Source organism: Didymosphaeria variabile, assembly GCF_027946475.1.
Source record: "Didymosphaeria variabile strain IMI 356815 chromosome Unknown scaffold_6, whole genome shotgun sequence".
NCBI lineage: Eukaryota > Fungi > Ascomycota > Dothideomycetes > Pleosporales > Didymosphaeriaceae > Didymosphaeria > Didymosphaeria variabile.
Window position 1 is genome coordinate 442,060 of NW_026611625.1, and position 19,613 is coordinate 461,672.

General features: G+C 52.7%; 8 protein-coding genes across 8 annotated transcripts; 2 read left to right on the forward strand and 6 right to left on the reverse strand.

Annotated features, from left to right (window-relative positions):
- Nucleotides 1-1,099: 1,099 nt before the first annotated feature.
- Nucleotides 1,100-2,120, forward strand: N0V89_008082 (uncharacterized protein; the record flags this gene model as incomplete). Its single annotated transcript, XM_056216841.1, has 2 exons — nt 1,100-1,500; nt 1,565-2,120. 2 exons carry the CDS (start codon nt 1,100-1,102, stop codon nt 2,118-2,120), a joined length of 957 nt encoding a protein of 318 aa, XP_056068397.1.
- A 256-nt stretch (nt 2,121-2,376) lies between these two features.
- On the reverse strand, nt 2,377-3,174 carry N0V89_008083 (uncharacterized protein; the record flags this gene model as incomplete). The annotated part of the gene is made up of 3 exons (XM_056216842.1): nt 2,377-2,379; nt 2,453-2,630; nt 2,726-3,174. 3 exons carry the CDS (start codon nt 3,172-3,174, stop codon nt 2,377-2,379), a joined length of 630 nt encoding a protein of 209 aa, XP_056068398.1.
- A 654-nt stretch (nt 3,175-3,828) lies between these two features.
- On the reverse strand, nt 3,829-5,052 carry N0V89_008084 (uncharacterized protein; the record flags this gene model as incomplete). The annotated part of the gene is made up of 2 exons (XM_056216843.1): nt 3,829-4,758; nt 4,840-5,052. 2 exons carry the CDS (start codon nt 5,050-5,052, stop codon nt 3,829-3,831), a joined length of 1,143 nt encoding a protein of 380 aa, XP_056068399.1.
- Nucleotides 5,053-6,219: 1,167 nt separating this feature from the next.
- N0V89_008085 (uncharacterized protein) lies at nt 6,220-7,760 on the reverse strand (the record flags this gene model as incomplete). Its single annotated transcript, XM_056216844.1, has 5 exons — nt 6,220-6,550; nt 6,602-7,190; nt 7,239-7,492; nt 7,541-7,705; nt 7,756-7,760. The coding sequence occupies 5 exons, from the start codon at nt 7,758-7,760 to the stop codon at nt 6,220-6,222; spliced, it is 1,344 nt and encodes a 447-aa protein (XP_056068400.1).
- Nucleotides 7,761-8,790: 1,030 nt separating this feature from the next.
- N0V89_008086 (uncharacterized protein) lies at nt 8,791-10,675 on the reverse strand (the record flags this gene model as incomplete). Its single annotated transcript, XM_056216845.1, has 3 exons — nt 8,791-9,157; nt 9,204-10,354; nt 10,406-10,675. 3 exons carry the CDS (start codon nt 10,673-10,675, stop codon nt 8,791-8,793), a joined length of 1,788 nt encoding a protein of 595 aa, XP_056068401.1.
- Nucleotides 10,676-11,253: 578 nt separating this feature from the next.
- On the reverse strand, nt 11,254-13,732 carry N0V89_008087 (uncharacterized protein; the record flags this gene model as incomplete). Its single annotated transcript, XM_056216846.1, has 2 exons — nt 11,254-13,433; nt 13,591-13,732. The coding sequence occupies 2 exons, from the start codon at nt 13,730-13,732 to the stop codon at nt 11,254-11,256; spliced, it is 2,322 nt and encodes a 773-aa protein (XP_056068402.1).
- A 287-nt stretch (nt 13,733-14,019) lies between these two features.
- N0V89_008088 (uncharacterized protein) lies at nt 14,020-16,340 on the forward strand (the record flags this gene model as incomplete). The annotated part of the gene is made up of 4 exons (XM_056216847.1): nt 14,020-14,807; nt 14,870-15,086; nt 15,170-15,641; nt 15,694-16,340. 4 exons carry the CDS (start codon nt 14,020-14,022, stop codon nt 16,338-16,340), a joined length of 2,124 nt encoding a protein of 707 aa, XP_056068403.1.
- Nucleotides 16,341-16,776: 436 nt separating this feature from the next.
- On the reverse strand, nt 16,777-18,749 carry N0V89_008089 (uncharacterized protein; the record flags this gene model as incomplete). Its single annotated transcript, XM_056216848.1, has 5 exons — nt 16,777-17,169; nt 17,232-17,372; nt 17,421-18,459; nt 18,519-18,610; nt 18,657-18,749. The coding sequence occupies 5 exons, from the start codon at nt 18,747-18,749 to the stop codon at nt 16,777-16,779; spliced, it is 1,758 nt and encodes a 585-aa protein (XP_056068404.1).
- Nucleotides 18,750-19,613: the final 864 nt, after the last annotated feature.

Below are 19,613 nucleotides of genomic sequence, written 5' to 3' on the forward strand. Positions count from 1 at the left end.
CAAAAGGTTATGAATCTTTCAGCGCAGAATATATCTGTAGCTCGGATTACATGAAATTGGCATCGATCTGGAGGGAGACATTGTGGCATCTCGGTCTCGCTGTCGTCCTCGATGTTTCTGGTTCAATCAACACCATTTTTATCAGACTCCTTAGTACGATTGTACGATTCATAAAGTTAGCACAAGTACAGAAGGAGCTGACTTGGTTTTGGGGCGCCATGCTATACTGCACGCTTGACTTGTCTGAGAAGCTGGTCGCTGGATGCAATTGATATCCGCAGTCCCGTCAAATAGCATCAGATAGGTTTCTTCTTCTATGGGGAAGACAAGATGGAGCTTAGTCGAAGTGCAGCATAGAATCAACAAGCAGTAGATACCTATGGCATGAAACAAGGACCGGTATTCCGAGCCATGTTGTTCGTCATCGGGCAGACTAGTGCCCACCTGGTCCTGACATTGGCTCATCAATTTTTCGTCAGCATGCTGTCGTGAACATTTATCCTTGCCAACCTTGATACCCTATTACAAGATGGAACTTGCCGCGGAGTCCCAGCGAGCTAACTTTTCCATGGCTCGAGCATCAAATACCCTTCGCTGGACCGTGAGGACTCGGCCCGAGTGGTATTCACAACCTCTAATTTCTAAGCCTGTCACATGTGTCTAAGGATAAACAGTACGCGCATACTCATGCTCGCGACAAATCGACTATGATTACTGCGAGATGATTAGTCGACTTTTGTGATACACGAATGCGCGGAACCGCTGCCGTGCGTACAAAATTGCCCGTGATGATTAATTGACCGGGTTCGGACCGGGTTCGCATTAGCGGCGGCCGATGGCATTGCAGGACAGTGAAGCAACGTGATTGGTCGTATCGCCAGCTTCACGAAGAGCGTAGACTAATACAACTTCATGGTCAAGATGAGAAATCGCAGAGTCAACAAATTAAGTATATAAAGGTATCGCAATTTGTATCCTGAACATGCTCAAACAGACTTACAATCAACACCTCTTCACCTGCATCATTGACCCGACGCATTTTCATATACTCAAATCATCACTTGCCATTCTCACTTCAACTTGAATTCCACTTCACACCATGACCACCCCAAATCCTCTCAAAAACATACTCCTCCTCGGCGCCACAGGCTCCCTCGGGCGCCCCATCCTAACCGCCCTCCTATCCGAACCCACCTTCACCGTCACAATCCTCACGCGCGCCACCTCCGCCTCAACCTTTCCCCCAGGCATCCCCGTCATCTCCATCTCCGATGCGTTCACCGTCTCGGAACTGACAGAATCCTTCAAAGGCCAAGACGCCGTAGTCTCCGCCATAAACACCACCGCCATAACAAAAGATGACCTCGCCTACCGCATCATCGACGCCGCCCTCGCTGCAGGCGTAAAACGCCTCATCCCGTCTGAATTCGGGGCGAATAATCTCGACCCAAGGGCGGCGGAGTTGGCGCCTGTGTATAAGCTCAAGGGCGATATGCTGCGGTAAGTGTTTCCCTCTCACCTGAAACGGTCTTCGCCATAGCTTTGCTCACTCTGCGTGGAACAGATACCTCATGCAGAAAGCTGAAGCTTCAAACGGCGCGTTAACATGGACGTCTATCGCGTGCGGCTCGCCGCTCGACTGGGCGCTTGACGCCCCCAAATCTGGGAATTTTCTAGGCATCGACGTCAAGGGGAGGAAGGCGATGATTTGGGATTCGGGAAGCGCAAGGTTCAGCGTTACGACCCTTGCGAACACCGGTCTCGCCGTTGCACGCGTTTTGCAAGGTCCTGAGACGACTGCGAATAAACAGATCTTTCTGTCTGATTTTGTCACTACGCCGCGCGAAATCGTACACGCTCTAGAGCGGCAGATAGGGGAGAAGTTCGCACTTGAGCAGAGGAAGTCGGGGCCGGAGATCGAAGCTGCGAAGGAGAGGTTCGAGAAGGGCGAGTTTGAAGCGACGTATAAGCTGCTGGCGATTAGCTTTGTGGGGGATGTGGATGTGGGATATGACTTTGAGAAGGAGCAGAAGGTGTGGAACGGGAAGTTGGGATTGCCGAGGGTGACGCTGGATGAGATTGTAAAGGGGGCGGTTAATTTGGTCAACGCGAAGGAGTGAATGTGTCGGAGGTACATCTCTCTAGGGCGTGGTACAAACCGTTGAGGAAGTGTGCGCCAGGAAATCATTCGGTCTATACATCATAGACAGCACAGTTTCAATGTTTTCCCTTCACTCAGGGTGAGGCGTGGAGTGCGGCGTCACCTCACCTACCACCCCGTAATCTCCCCACTCCACACAACCATCTTCCCCCCATGCTTCTCCCTACTGCTCTCTCCCAATCTCTCGAGCATTCCCTTGCAACTCTCTTCGACCGTCACTATCCCCAGGTCAGTATAGTGTCACAATATCGCAGCGACCGAGATGATAACAAGCAAGGTAACAATACTTACAGGGCGCACTCTCAAACCCCAACCCCTCGCCCCCGCCTGCCCCAAATCCGTCTGCACCCACCCCGGATCCAGCACAAACGCATTAAGCCACTCCTCCTCAGCATGCAAGCGAACAATCAACCAGTGCGCCGCAGCTTTGCTAGGGCCGTACGCGGCGTTGGGAACGGGCGGTAAGTTCCTACAATCGTCAGTTCGCTCTCCCATAGATAGAAAATAAGGCAAGAAGTGGCGAAGGAGAAGTAGGTGGGCGATGGAACGAGATGGCAAACGCACGACAACACCCCCGCCTGACTGCCCATCAGGACAAAAGAAGGTTGGACGCTTTTCTCAAGAAGCCCCCGCGTAGCTTGGTACAAGGACACCACGCCGTACACGTTCGGCGCCATGTGGCCTTTCATATCTTCGATCTTCACATCCTTAAGTTTAGGCCACACGTAGCTTACTCCCGCGTTGGCAATGACAACGTCTAACCTCTGAATGTCGTGCTTCTCTTGCAGAATTCGAATTGCGGCGGAGGCATCTTCTTCGACGGTAGCGTCGAGCTTGACGGTGATGAGGGAGGTTTTTTCGGCTGTGGGGAGAGACGAGAGCGCTGTGCTGCTTGCATGTGCGGGGTTGCGGACCGCGGCTATGACGGTGTGGTCTGGAAGGAGGAGGTAGAGTTTTAGGAGGCCGAGACCGAGACCGCGGTTTGCGCCTGTGATGAGGATTGTCTTTGGCATGCTCAGAGTGGAAGTGGGAGTGGTAGTAGGAGTGGTAGTAGGGTTAGCGAGATTAGTAGAGATGACTGATAAATAATATTGTGAGACAATGTGTGAGGTTTAAATACATCGTTGTTATTTCTGTCGCGCGATAGGACTCCACTTGCATCGCCCATGTTGTGGTTGAGGTGAGCGCAATGCTGCGTGTGTGTTTGCATTCGTCCGATTATGTCAGAAGGAGTGTCAGAACGTCAGAACGCTGCTGTGGATTGCAAGCGATTGGCACGTAAGTAACCCAACACCTCTGGCATCGTGAACACCACAGGTATCTGGGAGTTTCGGATACCGGCCGGCTGCTCAATTGTTGATGGCTTAGCCAGTAACAGGCTGGAATGCCACCCGCTGCGCTTCTCCAATCCCGCTGAGCACTGGTGTACCTAGCTCTAGTTCATGCAGCCCTCAGGGGGAGGTAATCAAAGCACGTGGGGAAAAACTCGGATCGCTCGAGGATTGGAATGAGACTGGCCCTGATTACCTAGAATGACAATTCCTTATGCATAGAATTACTATGATGTATGTAATACACAAAAATTCGACCCATATATGCTCCCAATTTTCGCAAGGACGCCGTACGCATGCGCTATCGTAATCATACAACATAGTCTCGCATTTCAATCATGTCGACCTCACGCTCAATGGACTCTTCGGCGGCGTATCGAGCATTGTGACGTTCTTCCGCGGCGACATGGGCACCGATAGCCGAGCAGTACCGTCTGATCCATCATCGTACTCATACCACACACCCTTGACTCTCCTGTTCAATTTACGCGGCGGAGGCTGGATGCGATTGACAATCGTCCCAAGACTCTTCTCCGTCTCCCGCATGACGCTCGCATTGCTGGCCGAATCCGAGCCAACCTCTTTCATTGCCACGCCGACCTTCTCAACGCTGTGCATCATGTCCGTGCAGGTTGCAACCAGTTTCTTCTGGCCCTCTGCTAGGCTCTCAATCTGTTTGGCGTTGGACTGGAGCACGTTTTGCATGGTGGACTGGGTGTTGAAGGTGGAGTTAGACAGGGCAATGTAGTGGGAGGCGTTCTGGTCGACGATGGCCTGAAGCGCGGCTTGGTTGTCTGCAAGCGCTTTGATCTGAGTAGAGGTGGATTCGTTGATCTCCTGCATAGTTTGGAGGCCCGTAGACTGCGCAACGGAAAGGGCACGGATAGAGTTTGTGTTCTCCGTGATCATGGTCGTCATCTTCTCCAACGTCGCCTCGAGACCCTTCAAGTCAAACCCTCCGGTATCTGTTCTCTCTTCCTTCTCTTGAGGAGGTGCAGGTGCCGTAACGGGGTTTCCTCGGTAGTCTTGTAGTGGGATGGGGGCTGTCGCACCGTCACTGGGCGTGTAGAACCAGCTGTTTCGCAGATCGTAGAACCTAGGGTTGTCCTGTATCTGCTCCTGCATGTCGTCGCCTTTGAGAATGAAGAGTTGCGGGCCGGGCCTCGTCGAATCGGGGTATTCGCGCTGGACGAGGGACCACCATTGCTCAGCGATGAGGGCGGAGGCGAAGGTCAGGATGAACGGTGCGGATTGCGCATAGTCACTCTGTGAAGCAGCACTGTCAGCTCAACCGTCCCAAGCAAGAGGTGCAATAATAACAAAAGGGTTGGGTACAGCAGTGTATACCTTCTGCGCATACGCATAGAACAGGTTCTCGCTCCATGGACGGCCGGCGGACGCTGGTCGTGCCAGTGCGGGAGTGTCTGGTATGCTGTAGCTCCTGGGACTGTCGCTCGTCATCATGAGGCCTGCAGCGAGAGAAATGCTGGGTTTCTTTCGAGGCAAGCCCTGCCCGTTCAGCGGGGTAGACGCGTCAAGCAGCGACTGGAAGTCGGACATGCTCTTTGGACGCGAAGACATGTCGTCCCAATGTTCTCTTACAGAGCGCAATGGGGTGTCGGAGAAATGATGTGTCGAGTGCACCGAGCGAGAAGAACGAGAGTGCATCCTTGGCGGTGGTTCCATAATGTCGTATAGGAGGCAGAACGGGCTGGGGTAGCAACAGGTCAACAGGTCCAAACCCTAGTCGATGACCTCACCGGTCAAGGAGCGCGCCAGCTCTGAGACGTTTCGAGACCGACGTTACAACAGCAACCCTCGTACGATGGAGCGGCCCGTTGTCTGTGATTGCATTGTTGATGCCATGGTGATGCGTAGACGCGTCGCGTGGCGATGAATGAACGGGCTGTCGGCGGCGCCTTGTCATGCGGTGTCCGTTTCATTAGTGCCCGCGTGCCAAACGAGTCCCGCGGAGCGGGGTCGCTTGCAGTCGCGAATCTGATGACGATCGCTTGGTTCCGAAGGACGAGGAGTGATCGCAACGCCTGGAGGTCGCATTTGGGTTGCAGTAACGAAGGCCGGCCTTGTTGGCGAAGATCGCTGTCGGGGTGCGTGCTGTGCTAGCGCCGGTAGCCAATCTCGCCTCCTACTTTTGGAAATGCGAGGCCGCGCTGCAAAAGCTTAATTCACCTTGGGCCCGATCAGCACCAATGTCGGTTTGTCCCAACACCAAATGTACCGTCAGCAGCAACCGGGCACCGGCCAATTCGAAAGAGAACAGGGCAAGAGAACATCAACAACACGCAAGGGGCCAATGAAATGGAACAGTATATGCAATTGGTTGTGTTATCCAGAGTCGCGTGAGAGCTCCAAGCGCCACGCGTAGACGCCCTAAGAGGCGTGAGGTTTATCGCTAAGACGAGCTCAAAATGTCAGTCCAAATTAATACAAGCGCTATGTTCAGCAAGAATATTCAAAAAGATTCCAACTTCTACCGATCGAACCGTAGATTCGTCCAAAGAAAGTCAAGGGGAGCGCGTCGACCGTAGCGTGCCTGAAGCCGATACGATCACGTCAACAACCATAAGAAGGCGGCGCCGTCGACCTCTGGTCGTCTTCAACACTCGGATAAGGCGGCGTGATTTCCGTGGGCGAAGCATGCTAGAGATACGGCTGAAGCACTTTTCCATGAAGGCAACCAGGCAAGACGAAGCAGAGCAGCTAGATCTAGCTGGAGAAGAGGAACTCGCCGGGATGCTCCTCGACACCGACCCGGACGTCAAAGTGCTCCATGCGATCGAAGCCCAGGGCCCACAGCCAGCTACCAGGCGTAGCGCGAACATTCGCGATGCCGGGGATAGGGGAGTGCTTTCCCATCATCCACGGCTCGCGGTGCTCGTATTTCCAGATCAGATGAAAGTATGGCTTGGGGTATGTGCCCGCCTGGCGATGGATGCGGACAGCGGCCAGGTGGCGATTGCGTAGGACGACGCGCCACATCTTGTTCATCTCCGTGCAAGTGCGATCCATGAGTACCTTGCGGCCATAGAGACGGTACCTGGCCGCTGATCAGCAATTATTACCGATGAAATACAAAAGAAGTACTCACATATCCTTGGCCTCGCCATCTGACTCAGGACGGTACTCCTTTCGAGAGTAACGACCAAAGCCGGCCTCGATGTGAGCAGAGTTGGCCCACGTAGTCAAAAGCGGGAGCACATCGATCCAACCGATCGTCTTCTCGATAGGCAGAATCTTTTCTGCTACCGCAATGGTGATGTTGCCGCGGAAGGGCATGTTCTTGATGGTCTGGTCGGGAGAGTCCGCGTAGGAGAAGGGAACGTTCGGGTTGAAGAACGTCTCCACGTACTTGGAAGTATTGGTCAGGTCCATGCCAATCTCCTGCATAGCGATGTAGGAGGCGTAGAACTCCTTGCGAATCTGCTGGCAGACCTGGGTCAGCCCCACGAACGGACGGTTGGACTCCTTCGGGACAAGCTCCTTGGGTGGGGCCTCCTCGACCGAACCTTGCTCTGCCATCCTCCTCTTGTCTGGGTCAGCTGGCTCGCGATACATACCCGGGGCGGAGCGGGCCTTGCGAGTGCTTGAGCGAAGCGTACCCGTCTTGGGCAAATGGACGACGAGCGCTTGTCTCGTAGACATGTCGATGCAGTAAGCATAGATCATGTTGCGAATCTCTGCTACTTGTCAGCTGAATGCGGAATATGATGGACCAAGATACATACCGCCCGGTAGCTCCATGAATGAGAAAGGGATCTCGTCCGCGTTACTCGCGCCTTGATCATTCATGGTGATCTCGAGATCATCGAGCCGGGTACGCTTGCTGACACCAACCCGCTTGGACGACGGAGTGATGGGAGAGCGCTGCTCGATAGCGAGCTGCTTCTTCTGCTGGTGGTAGGGCTTTTGGCTCTCAATGAACGTCGGTGGGGTTTTGCGCTTGCGTACGGTCGGGTGCTGCGGAGTTGGGGGGAAGGGGCTGCACTCCGTCAGTCAAAGCTCTGAGGCCAAACAGCACACTACATACCCAATTCGAGGGTGTTCTTCGAAGCCCGTACCCTCTAGCGAAAGCGGAGCGGGCCTCAGTATCGCCCTGCTGCGGTGCGGCTGAGCGGGCCTCTCGAGCTTTTCAGCAACCTCAGGAAGCGGGACATCAGGCTGCATGTCGCGGAACTCGGTCTTGAGTTGGCCACTGTGGTCTACATCAGCTAGATGTCTCAATGCTTGGGAGAGGCTGCTTACGACATGTTGTACTGCTAGTGGAGTCGGTGGAGGCGGCCTGCCAAAGAGGATCTGAGCAAGGTGAGCAGCTGGAGCTTGTTCGATGAGAGTGAACTGAAGAAGACGGCGTACGACGTTATGTATTCTGTCGTGCAGATGTGTACCCCACTTTAAATCGTGGTGAAGGAGCGTTACCTGCGCGGCTCGCACAACTGAGAGGATTGTGTGCGTGGGGTCCTCAAAGTCGATACGGTCGACTTTCCCCCCTTCACAGAGGGATTCCTAGATGAACAGCAATTGGGTTGCAGTGTGCAGGAGCGCGATGTAACGGGTATGTGGGCGCAAGAGAACTTGGAGGCTGACTTCAGGTTGAGGAGCCAGTGTTTGTGTATGGCATAGGCCAAGAGACTTGCCATTGCCCGGCGTACACACTCGAGAGCATATCTCCACAGCATATCTCCACGATGCCATCTGCGAGAGAGCTAAAGCCTCATGGAGTGTGGCATCAAAGCAATAGAGCACCGTCAAGGGCCGACGTGGCTAGGTCGTCAGGGCTGACTACACAGCGCACGTACTACAATGCAAACGGCAGGCGGGATGGTGAACACGCGGCCATAACCCAGCATCAGCAGTACTCGGAGAATCGTGCCTGCCGTCGAGACACATGACGTCTTCGCGATCCTGGAAGCTCTCACGACTCGTGTCTCCTGATGACATGGTGCGTCTATACGCGAGATCATCATTCACGATTATTCTTGATCTTCCTACCTTTGTCCGATTGCGTCTCAAGTCGATCCGGTCTCCACGGCTTCGACCTCGACATCCTATTGAGCTTCGCTTATTGCCAACGGGAGCGGTGCAGTGGGTATCCTAGGTATATCACCTGCGGTTGCTTTTCGGATAGGCCATGATGACGCCAGGGAATCACAGTGTCTAGCACGGAAGGGGCAAGAAAAGCACGGCGGCAGCTTAACCAGCGCAGGGTGCTCGAACGAAGAAATCTGGAACAATAAACTACGAACTGGCCTAGTTCTGCCTAAGAAGACGATATGCCCCTTACGCTTTCTCGCCCGCGATGTGGTCCTCATCTCGTCCCTCGTGCAGCGTTGCGGCCACCTGACCCGTGAGCAAATGGTCTACATTCGGGAGGAGCAAACTGCAGATAATTGCCACACCAGAGAAGGCGATGTTTGAGAAGAACACGGTCCGGTATGCGTCTACGTTTGCATGCTGGTAAGCGCTTGTTCCGATCGCGAGAATATCTGGCGTCAACCCTGGGATGCCTTCGAACGCAGAAGCTCCGACGGAAAACGCCGAGATGAACGTGGCGACAGAAGAGGTTGGAAGTCCAGCAGCAATCACGGCAGATGGGACCTGAGCTGCAATAGTGGTTGCCAAACGGTTGGCCAGGATGACCGAGTACCTGGAAAGGTCAGCCGAGGAACTCATGCAAATCGAGATTGACTTACACAGTGGAGGCGATGGATGAGATGAGGAAGCGGATCGAACCTGCCACGCCAGCCGATGTGCCCAACGCGAACTGGTCTTTGGCCGCAAGCGTAACGATCGTGATCGCGGCACCCTCAGTCCACCCGATGAAGAAAACGCCTACACCTACAAGCGCGGAAGCTCTCGCCTTGGTGCCTACACCGCACGTCGCCATCGAGCCAAAGCAGATCGCTCCGAGCGTGATCCCGATTACGCATTGCCATTTCAGATGCCCGATCTTCTTACCCACGAAGCCGCCCACAATCTGCCCGATTGTAATGAACAACCCAACGAACGAGGACAGGGCCGCGCTTGCCATGATTCCACCATCGCTATACAGAACAGCCACCATGGAAGGCCACACAATCGCAAAGGCATAGTAGACGGATGCGCCTAGTCCAGTCAGGAGGACGGACGCATTCCAGGAGTAGTTGGAGAAGATGTGCATCGGCACCAGCGGCTCCTTCAGGTCCATAAAACATTCCCAGAGCACGAACGCAACCAGCGCAACGAACCCAATCACAATGGTCGCGATGACGGAGGCGGATGCCCAAGGATATACTGAACCTCCCCAGCTCAGCCCCATCATGAAGATGAGGAGGCCTCCCGTATACAGTGTGGTGCCGACGTAGTCGAATTTCTTGATGTACTCGACCACGGAAGCTTGCTGTCCATGCTTCATGTGGAACGTTGGAGGGTGGTAAAAGAAAAACCAGCAGAGGAACGACGCGAGTTCGATACCGATGAGCACGTAGTAGCAGCCGCGCCACCCAACCTTCGGCTGGTACACAATGAATGCGTTCGAGACGAGGGGAGCGATTCCAGATCCTGGTATACAGAAAAGATAACAGAAAGCGTTTCCAGCAAGGCGATACTTCATGGGGACGAGCTCGCCCATGACATAGAAGTACGAGAGTTGCGTAGCGGCAGCGATACCCAAGATGGTAGTTGCACCAATGAGAGTGTTGACACTTTCCGCAGTCGCTGCAATGATACTGCCAACAACACCAAGGGCGGCACCTCCAACAAAAACCCAGCGACGTCCAAAAATGTCGGAAACCCGTCCAATGATGGTGAGGGTGACAGCCGAAGTGAGCGTGTAGGCGAGGGCGACCCACGTGATGTTTGGATCCTGGTACGCGTCAGCTCTCTGACTCGATCAAACAGGACGAGACAAGATTACCGGCCCAATGTCTGCATTGATGATACCTAGTATTGGTGCTGCATATCCGAATGCTGCAACACCAGCACACAGGCCCAACCCGATGCCTGCCATCGTCCCTACGAAGAACTTAGAGCGGAAATACCCAGGCGGTAATGCACTCTCGTCCAGCTCAAGATTGGCACCGACGGCTGCGTCTTCGTAGACCTTTTCTGGGTCACTGGTTGGAGTGGAGGTCGAAATTGTGTCGACATTCTCCTGATGGTACGCCGGGATCTTGTCGGACGACATTTTGACGACTGACATGGTCGAAACTCTTCTGAGATACCACATTCACATTTGACGAATACTTCTAGCATCTTAAACACGTTGGTGCGGCCCAGACTGGCGGGACTGGATATCCGGGGTACGGGGACCCCACAAAAGCCACATGTCTCAACGACGATCTGGAGCTGAATCTAAGCCTTATAACTAGCTTGCTAAGAGTCTGCACGCGTTTTGAGCTGCTGTGGCGTAAGCGCGATTGAATACAAGCATGTGTGAACGCCACGAGCTGCGGATGAATGTATCCAAGCGATGATTCATCCCTCGTGCGATCTTGAATCATCGCCCTCGCCAACCGCGAACGCTCCTGGAATATGATATGCTGAACGTCCGGATAACACCCAACGAGATGCAGAATTGCGCAAGATCAATCCGAAAGCGCATTTACACGTGAACCATGTCGAAATGTCGCCCACTGGTTGCCGTCAAGACGGACTGATCGTTAATGATGCCCGAGGCTACATGTGTTGATAGCAATAATCTCCACAGGCAGGATTCACCAAAATGACTTTGAGGTGAGTTTCGAATTGCGATAAATTCTAGCCTTAATTGAAAAAGGCATCTTTCTCAAACAACCCAACTACCCGAAACCATTGTATATCAGACCGGCTCAAAGTATACAACGGAAATGTTCGGCCGCCTATCCTGCTGCTTGCCCATGTTCCCGGATCCAAGAAGTCTCGGCATACAACTTTGTCCGTCTTTTCATTGTCACCTTTTGGAGAGATAGCGTCATACCGGGTCCATAGGTCCGACCGGATTCCCACGAGAGCATCCCCAACCACACTTTGAACCTTTACAAGAATCAGGCCACCTTCCATGAGGGTTGACGTGCGGAAAGGCACATCAATGGCAAACCCTGCGGCGCCTTGTTTAGAGAAAACGGCGTTGAAAGGTCCTCTCTTGATTAGATTCATACGAGGTTCGAGTCGCAGCAGGATGGCCAGAATGGTCTGGGCGTCCATCCGAGTCACCGAAACGACTTCTCTGAGAGATCGGCACACCACCTGTCCACGAAAAAATCGACTCCATGGCCAATTCTCCACGCGCATCGATTTGGCGACCAATAAAACAAAGCCAGCGAGGACCCAGCAATATGTGGCGAAGCCCAAAGGGTCGACGCCCTCAATTCGGTTACCAACCGATAGTCCCATGGCCATACCGCCTAGCACAAGTACTAGACAACCACCTAAGAAGCCCCAAGCATACCTTTTATTTGGGATGACAATCGTAGTTTCGTCGATCATCCATGTTTGGAATTCTTGCATTGCTTTTGCCATGTCCCTTCTTTGCTGGTCTCGTTGCGACCGTAGTGTTTGATCCGAGACAGCTTTCCGCTCGTCCGCAAACATGGTCAACATCGGGTCTGTTGCCGATCGTGTCAATGCTTTTTCACGAGCGAGATACGACTGCGAGATATTGCAGGCATCGTCGTCCTTGAAGAGATCCATCCGGCGCGACATGTACGCGCTAGTTCTGACACCTAGAGCAGCCAAGAAAGGATTCTGTCGAACAAGCTTCACAGGTGCCGTAGGATCCGCAATCAGAGATGCGTTGTTCGACAGATCTTGCAACAGACTGGGAAAACTACCGCAGACCATCGAGTAAGGCACGAAAGCGGATATCACGCCTTTCATAGTGACTAATTTTGCTGACGATGTAATGTGGTCAGGTTGCGGATCCAGAGTCGTTGGATCAAGTTCGGTCCATTTCCATGAAAGCATTGTCCAATACTTCTCATTTACGATGCCGTTCCCCTTCGAGGAAGTACTCAAGTATTTCCAGACATCCAAGCATACCTTGAATGCTGCACCGGCTGATGCGATAACTCTCTGGTCGGCCGCAGCGCCAATCGTGCCATCACGTTGGGAGCACAGGATCAAACGTCGGTTGGTGATGTAGTCCTCGTACATGAGCACTGTAGTATCGAAAACGTCAGCTGACATTTCGGTGTCTTCGTTCGAGCTCAAATTCGCGAGCGCTGAAAGGAGAAGTCGCGAAATTCCCAGGTTGAACGTTTTGGTCACGATAAAGTATCGCATCTCCGCATCCACACGAGCCGGCTGCCAGATCTCTTTCTTATCTTTTTTGTCCTTCTCTTTTCTCATAGCATCGACGTCCGGCTCATAGATGTCCTGGTCCTCTCGCTCACCCTCATACCCGATACGCCTTTGAACGCGTGCATTGTGCGTTGCCCGAAATCTCACTTCCTCTGTCCGCTTCAGGCATATGGATGCCGAATGGGGGAGATCACTCAACAGCAACTTGAGCTTTGCAGCAAATTTTGCAATCGTCACAACGCAATGCTCTTCCCATAACGCTCCGCGCATCGTGCGCAACATGACTCGCAGCATCATCGCAGTCAAATAGTTCACTAGTGCATGGTAGTAGCGATCGTTGTTATTGTCGAGCCGCAAATGACGTTGGAACCGCTCCTTAGCCGTTTCGGGGTCGTAGTCTCGCAACAGTCTGCTCCGCGCATTGCTGTAGCTTTGGTGGTCTGTCTGGCTCGGCATGTGCTCGAGCAACAATAACTCGTTATCGTGAATGCAAATATCTAATGCGTCCTGCAGCTGCAGTGCGACCTTATGCAGGTTGGTGTACCCGTCCCCGTCAGCCTCACCAAACCACGCGTCTTCTCCACTCAGCAGGATGGCATTGGAGTTGTTGGCGACATTGACCAGGCGCGCTACTTCCTTCTTCCAGAAGTTCATCTCTCCATCCACTGATGCACCACTACAAGCAGACGGTAAGCAACCTGCCAATGCGGCGTATCGCGCGTACTCACTAGGCTGTCAAATCATGGAATTTGGGAAGGCCGCTCATTGTGTATCCGCTTTTGATCTCGAAGTGCTCATGACTGTTCAGCTTCGACTGTATACTCTCGACATCGAGCTTCGGCAACGTCCAGTTAACCAGTGACTGTTCTCGCTTGTGGAAATTGGAGGCTGGTTCGAAACTCTCAACATCGTCATCCTCGCTCGTTGCTTGCAGCTGCGACACTTTCTTGTTTGCGGAAACCATCGTGACAAAGTAAAGTGAGTTCCCGCAGGCTCCGCCGGCCTCCACATATCTTTTGAGGTGTCGGGCCTGGTGCTTCTCAGGAGGATTTGGGGGCTGAATCTACGGTGGGGCTTGCATGCGGAGAAGTCCAATCGGCAGCCCAGTTTGACGCCAACCGATGCTTAATCACGACGCATTGCACGAATTGGTCTGCACGATCTTCACTGTCGCCTGGCCCCAGCCTACCGCATATGTAGGCCAGACCGCCTTGGTCGACAGCGCTCACTACAAATATACGGTTCTCAGTCATGGATGACGAGTTCGAAGACCTTTATCAAGACTACGTAAAAGCACATAACGGCGCTGATGATGGAGATACGACACGCTACAAGACACATTTCGAGGATGTCACGCAACTCTCCAATCAATATGGCAGCCTCGGTGAGGTGTTCAAAACTTCCGACAAGCAAAGCCGTGAAAAGGGTGAAGGAGGCCCGTCGGACAAGAAGTTTGGCGATATAGCGCTACTGCTCCGCCGCATGTACCATTTCGACATGAACAAGGGCGAGCAATGGACCATGACGCTCGAGCTCCAGTCTTCGGTTTTGCGCACAGCGTTCAAAGATATCGCTAAAGGCTACACATCCACTAGTCTCGAACAGAACCCTATCATAATCAGCGAGCCATTCTCGGAACTCTACTTCTGTCAAGACAGAATACGAGAGGCAATCCAAAACGCCGAGTCGGATGAAGTCAAGTCAGAGTTGGAGCTTCTGGAAACTTTCCGCAAGAATTACATGAAGAACACCATTACCTCGCTAGAGACAGCGAGAAATGAAGGTCTGATAGACGCTAGTAACCTTTGGTCGTTGTTCCCCATTGGTTCCAAAATTCTGCTCGAGAACAAGGAGACTTCTGGAAAGCCTCTGTTGTGGTGCGTCACCGTACGGGGGTGCTTCGAAGAGCCGACCGATCGCGCAGACCAGCCTAAGATATGGAATGTACACGTTGAGTTCAATAGCTTCAATGGAAAGCAGTACGTGCCTGTATGGCGTACCTTCAGGATTGGGGGGTTCGTGGGTGCGAGACATATAAGGTGCGTCATCGTAAGATGTTGGACGCTTTATGCTACGAATGCTGACATTGGTGATGGTCTAGATCGCTTCCTGCGTATCCACTCAGCATGCACCCAGACAAAGAAGAAGTCGAAAAGGATCTGATAAGAAGAGGAAGGAGGCATCAAGAGCTGTGTTTCGGGCAGACTGATGATAACCTCACGCGCGGTCAGGGCTGTCATCGCCACTACGTCGGTCCTTTCTGGAATATCCCCGAGGTCGATGGCCGCAGATATATCGATGAACCGGACAGGGCCAATGTTAGCTTTCATACTAAGCCGCACCGTCAGGTATGTCCAACCGTTTAACATCGTGTATCATCTTGGCTCAACTCAGTACTCAGCACGACGGACGAATTGTTGTCGATCCAGCAGGCCTGCAACTAGAGAACCCTGAGTTCCGCGATATTATAGCGAAAGAGGATCCGAACAGCAGCCGATTCACTTATTCCTACTCTTCCTCTCGAGATGTTAAGACGGTGCTCCTCGAAATCAGCTCAGAAGCCGGTGACGGAAACGGCGGTAGAAAGCTATCCGACGATGATCTTCTCACTCTACCCGCCACAATCCCTGCGTACTCGTTGACGTTCAAATGCTGGGGCCTCATCGATGTTGATGACATGGAGAATATCAAATGGAAAGACGACATCTACGACATGCTACAAATGGAAGCTGAGCAGAAAGAGATGGTGCGCGGCATAATCGAGAGCCATCACGCGTCCTCTTCCTCATTCGATGACTTCATCCCAGGGAAAGGCAGGGGCCTCGTATTCCTCCTTCATGGGCCGCCAGGTTGCGGTAAGACCTTGACAGCAGGTACCTTCCCCCCTCCCTCCTCACCTCCATGCCCGCTCTAACACCACCCCAGAAAGCGCAGCCGAAACCCTTCACCGCCCTCTCTACTACATCTCCGGTGCCGAACTCGGCCTCCTCGAAACCATAAGCTACCGCAGTATCCCCATCGAAGATCAACTCGAGCTCATCTTCAAGCGCATCGCCCGCTGGGAAGCCATCCTCCTCTTCGACGAAGCAGAATCCTTCGTCGCCTCGCGCGACCAGCAAACCAGCGATGGCAAAAAGAACGCCCTCACCTCGATCCTCCTCCGCATGCTAGAATACCAATCCGGCATCATTTTTCTCACGACCAACCGCGTGAGCGACTTCGACACAGCACTCTTCTCCCGCGTGCACGTCACGCTGAAATTCGAACAGCTTAGCGTGCAGCACTGTCTGTTTATCTGGAAGAAGATGGCGATGCAGACGGAGCATGAGCTGAGGGAGGAGGACTTCGAGGCTCTGGCGAGGATTCCGCTCGATGGGAGGACGATTAAGAATGTGTTGAGGGTGGCGAGTCTGCAGGTTAGGATGAGGTTGAGGACAGAGGGTGGAGGGGACGAGAGAATGCAGATGAGTGATGTGAGGAAGGTGCTGAGGTATACGGTGGGGAATTTGGGGAGGGGTTGTAAGGGAGAGGGTGGGGAGTTTTATGGGGAGGGGCTTGGGGAGGTAGTGTGAGGTGGAGATGGATGTGTTGTACAGCTATGCGAGAATCGTTCTGTCGGTCTGTGGTTGAAAGAGTTGCGATGTTATGTTTGAGAAAGGCATGATCTTTCTAGTGGCACTTCGCAGCATGGGCTTGTGCCATCATTGGCATGAATACCCACGAATCGCAAATGTTTCTTCGTCGCCGCGTCTTTGCTTTGGGAGAGAAAACCCCTAGCCGAGTGTGTACGGAGGGCGGAGAAAAGATATATACGCCATACCTGTGGTACATTGGTCGATTGACATCACGTCAGAAGGCTCGGCAGGTCGCGATAAATCATGGCTTCTAGTCAGGGTAATGTCTCAGTTCGATGTATGCTACATCAAAGGCATTAAAATTTGAGATTGGTTTCTTCAAAGAGCAAGCATGAAGATAATTCAAAATGGTATTCCCAAGTGATTCACGTCTTCACTTACGACCCGGTCTTCTCCCATGCTTACTTCCATCTTGATTCTTCTTGTTTCCATCTCTAACACACTTGCGCTCTCGCTTCTCATCCAACTCTTCCTCCAGTCTCCGCTTCACGTTTTCATTTGAGATCTTGCGGAGCTCTTTCTGAGGTTCTCTTTGCGGCTTTTCGGGGCCTTCAAGACGGGCTTGTGCCTGGTGAACGCGCGTCTCCGAACACCCACCAAGCTGAAACATGACCTTATGTTCTTGCGGCAAGAGTTTCGCTTCTTCAATAAAGAATAGCGAGGGGCCTGAGCTGATGCGCCAAGAAAATGTTTGAGGAATCCGCATGGTGTGGGAGCTGTAGACTCCGTAAGGATAAGCGGCATTGCGGATGGTTACGTGTAACATCTTGACATGATCAGTAGATGTGTCATCATAGAATGCGATAGGAATATTACATTGATAGCTACCTCATAAGTCTTGAGTATAGTCACAACATCCGTCAAAGTCTCGAGCAAGGTAGAAAGGAAGCTGTGGTTCATCGGTAGCTCAGGAAAGAAGAACAGCAGCGTGTGCAAGTGCTTGAGACCGCCTCCATCCATAATGGCTTCCTACATTGAAACATTAGAAATGTTGCTTTTCTAAGATGTTGAGCTTACCCCTAATTCCTTCGTAATGTTATGAACCTTTGCTCTCGTGGTTTCGTCATAGAATGTGGATGCCATGATGGCTTCTGATAGATGTGATGCAAGACCGAGAGCTTCCAGCTTGGGCGTTGTTATACCTAGTCGTCGGATCGTGTCGAAGCCCAGCGGCTTGCCCTTCATATTCCACGCAAGGACTCGCAAAGTCTCACTCCACCTGTCGATTACTTGGGTCAGCTCCAGGTATGACGAAGTGTTCTTCTGCACTGTGAAGGCAACTACATCTGTTACGGTTTGGGCGAGCTTCCACAGAACAGCATCGGTGATTCCATATGCTTGATCAGCATCCCGGTTCTCGATGAAGTTCGTGTGAACGAACTCCTTGAGTTTAGTGCTCTTTGATGCATCCTTATGATCCAAAAGATCGGACAGGAATTCGTTCATAGCCTCCGCGGAGGGCGCGTTATACGCACAATTGAACACTCCTATCGACTCAACGACATCTCTGTCGAGATGGCGAGATAAACCGCTCAAATCACAAAAATGTAACCAGAGCTTCAATACATTGCAGGGTGAGACGAGGCCCTGATGTTGAAGTGTAGCCGCCCAGCTTTCGATGGTAGCACCCTGAAGTTGATTGCCGAACAAGGTTATATCTGTTACTTCCCTTCCTGGTCCCTCTATTAGACGTTTGACGATATCCAAATCACTCGATCTGTTGAGGACGATTGAAAGATTCCGCTTTTGTTTGTCGTCCGATATACTAATGCTGATGATGGAGTTTAGTACAGCTGGTACATTAGCGGACCCGACGACTGGTACGCAAGCGGTCTGAAGTTCATCTTGAGCCCCAAGGAAATCTTTCAGGGGTTTGCATGCCTCTGTTGACCACATGCTGTTGTCCAGAACGAGCACATGGCGCAGCTTCACATCCCTGTACATGCTGAAGACCAGTGCCAACGCTTTCGGAGAGTTCATCACCTTACGCTCGAGGTAGAGCGTCCTTGTCGACTTGCGGAACTTGTGATAGTACGCGAGCCCCCCCCGGGTGTATCTTCATTCCAAGCAGTGACATCTTTACCGATAGAGTTCAGGACGAAGGCGGGCGTCCACCCTCTACCGACTTGCTCGCATAGCTGCTTGGCGCAGTCTTCACGAATTTCGTTGCACGTTTTGCTCGCATCGACAAGAGATTGGCGTGATAGCTATACCAGTCAACAAGTATGCTCAATTTGCGCAACATTGGCTCACCTGGTTCCAAATCTTCTCTCGTAGCTCGGGGGGGGGGGGGAGAAGCAAGAGGTTGGAACGCTTGACATTGCGCTCAACTGTGATCTGTGACATGAAGAATATGGAAGTCGGAACTTAAGCCGTCAGGCGCAACGTCCAACAGGATAATGCCAAACGTACGGCCACAGCGGGCCGTAAGATTGCGGTTGAATGCAGCGTAGAGCTCTACCAGCGCGTTTGCTAGGCGAAATCACACGAGGTTGGTCAAAAATATGATATCCGATAAAGCTAGCGCGTTTTGAAGCGTCAAGTTCACTGCTGCTGCTGCAACTGCCTGCTGGCTCACCGTGGGAGGCATTGCGGGACGCCATTCGGGACGTCCACACACGTCAATACCGTGTCATTTGATAAGAAAAGTTGTCGGTATCTCATCCATGCAGAAAAGGGATGTTTCGAAAGTATCCAGACCCGAAACAGCGTCGAACATATCACGTGCACGGACATTCACCATCCGAAACGATGTGCATGTGACAACCCCGCTTACGTAACCCGCCTGCCTGCTTAAAATTGCCGGACCAAAACCGCCCTGCTGCCTGCGCTCTACACCAACGTCGCGACTCGACAGCTCCCAGTTTCCCACCCCCCGATCGATACAACCTCATCGCGACGGCTCGGCGACTCTTCCTGGGCATCTTTGTTGTGGTCTTCATACCAGCCTGTGACTGGACGCTCAAGCTATCCTTGCGCCGGACAGGAGCTAGCTGCGGTAACTTGGGTACGTTCAGCACCTCGGTGACTTCTCCTTCACGACCTTGTTCCGGTCTTTACATGACTGGCCTATGGCTTTGCCTCACCTGCCATACCCGCGACGATGATACTTGGGCTGTGCTTTGGGACCGACCCTCACGCTGAATTCGTTTGCACGGGTAGCGGAAGGTGCTACGCTGCTCGGGTGGCGACGGTTGTGGGAGCCGCCTA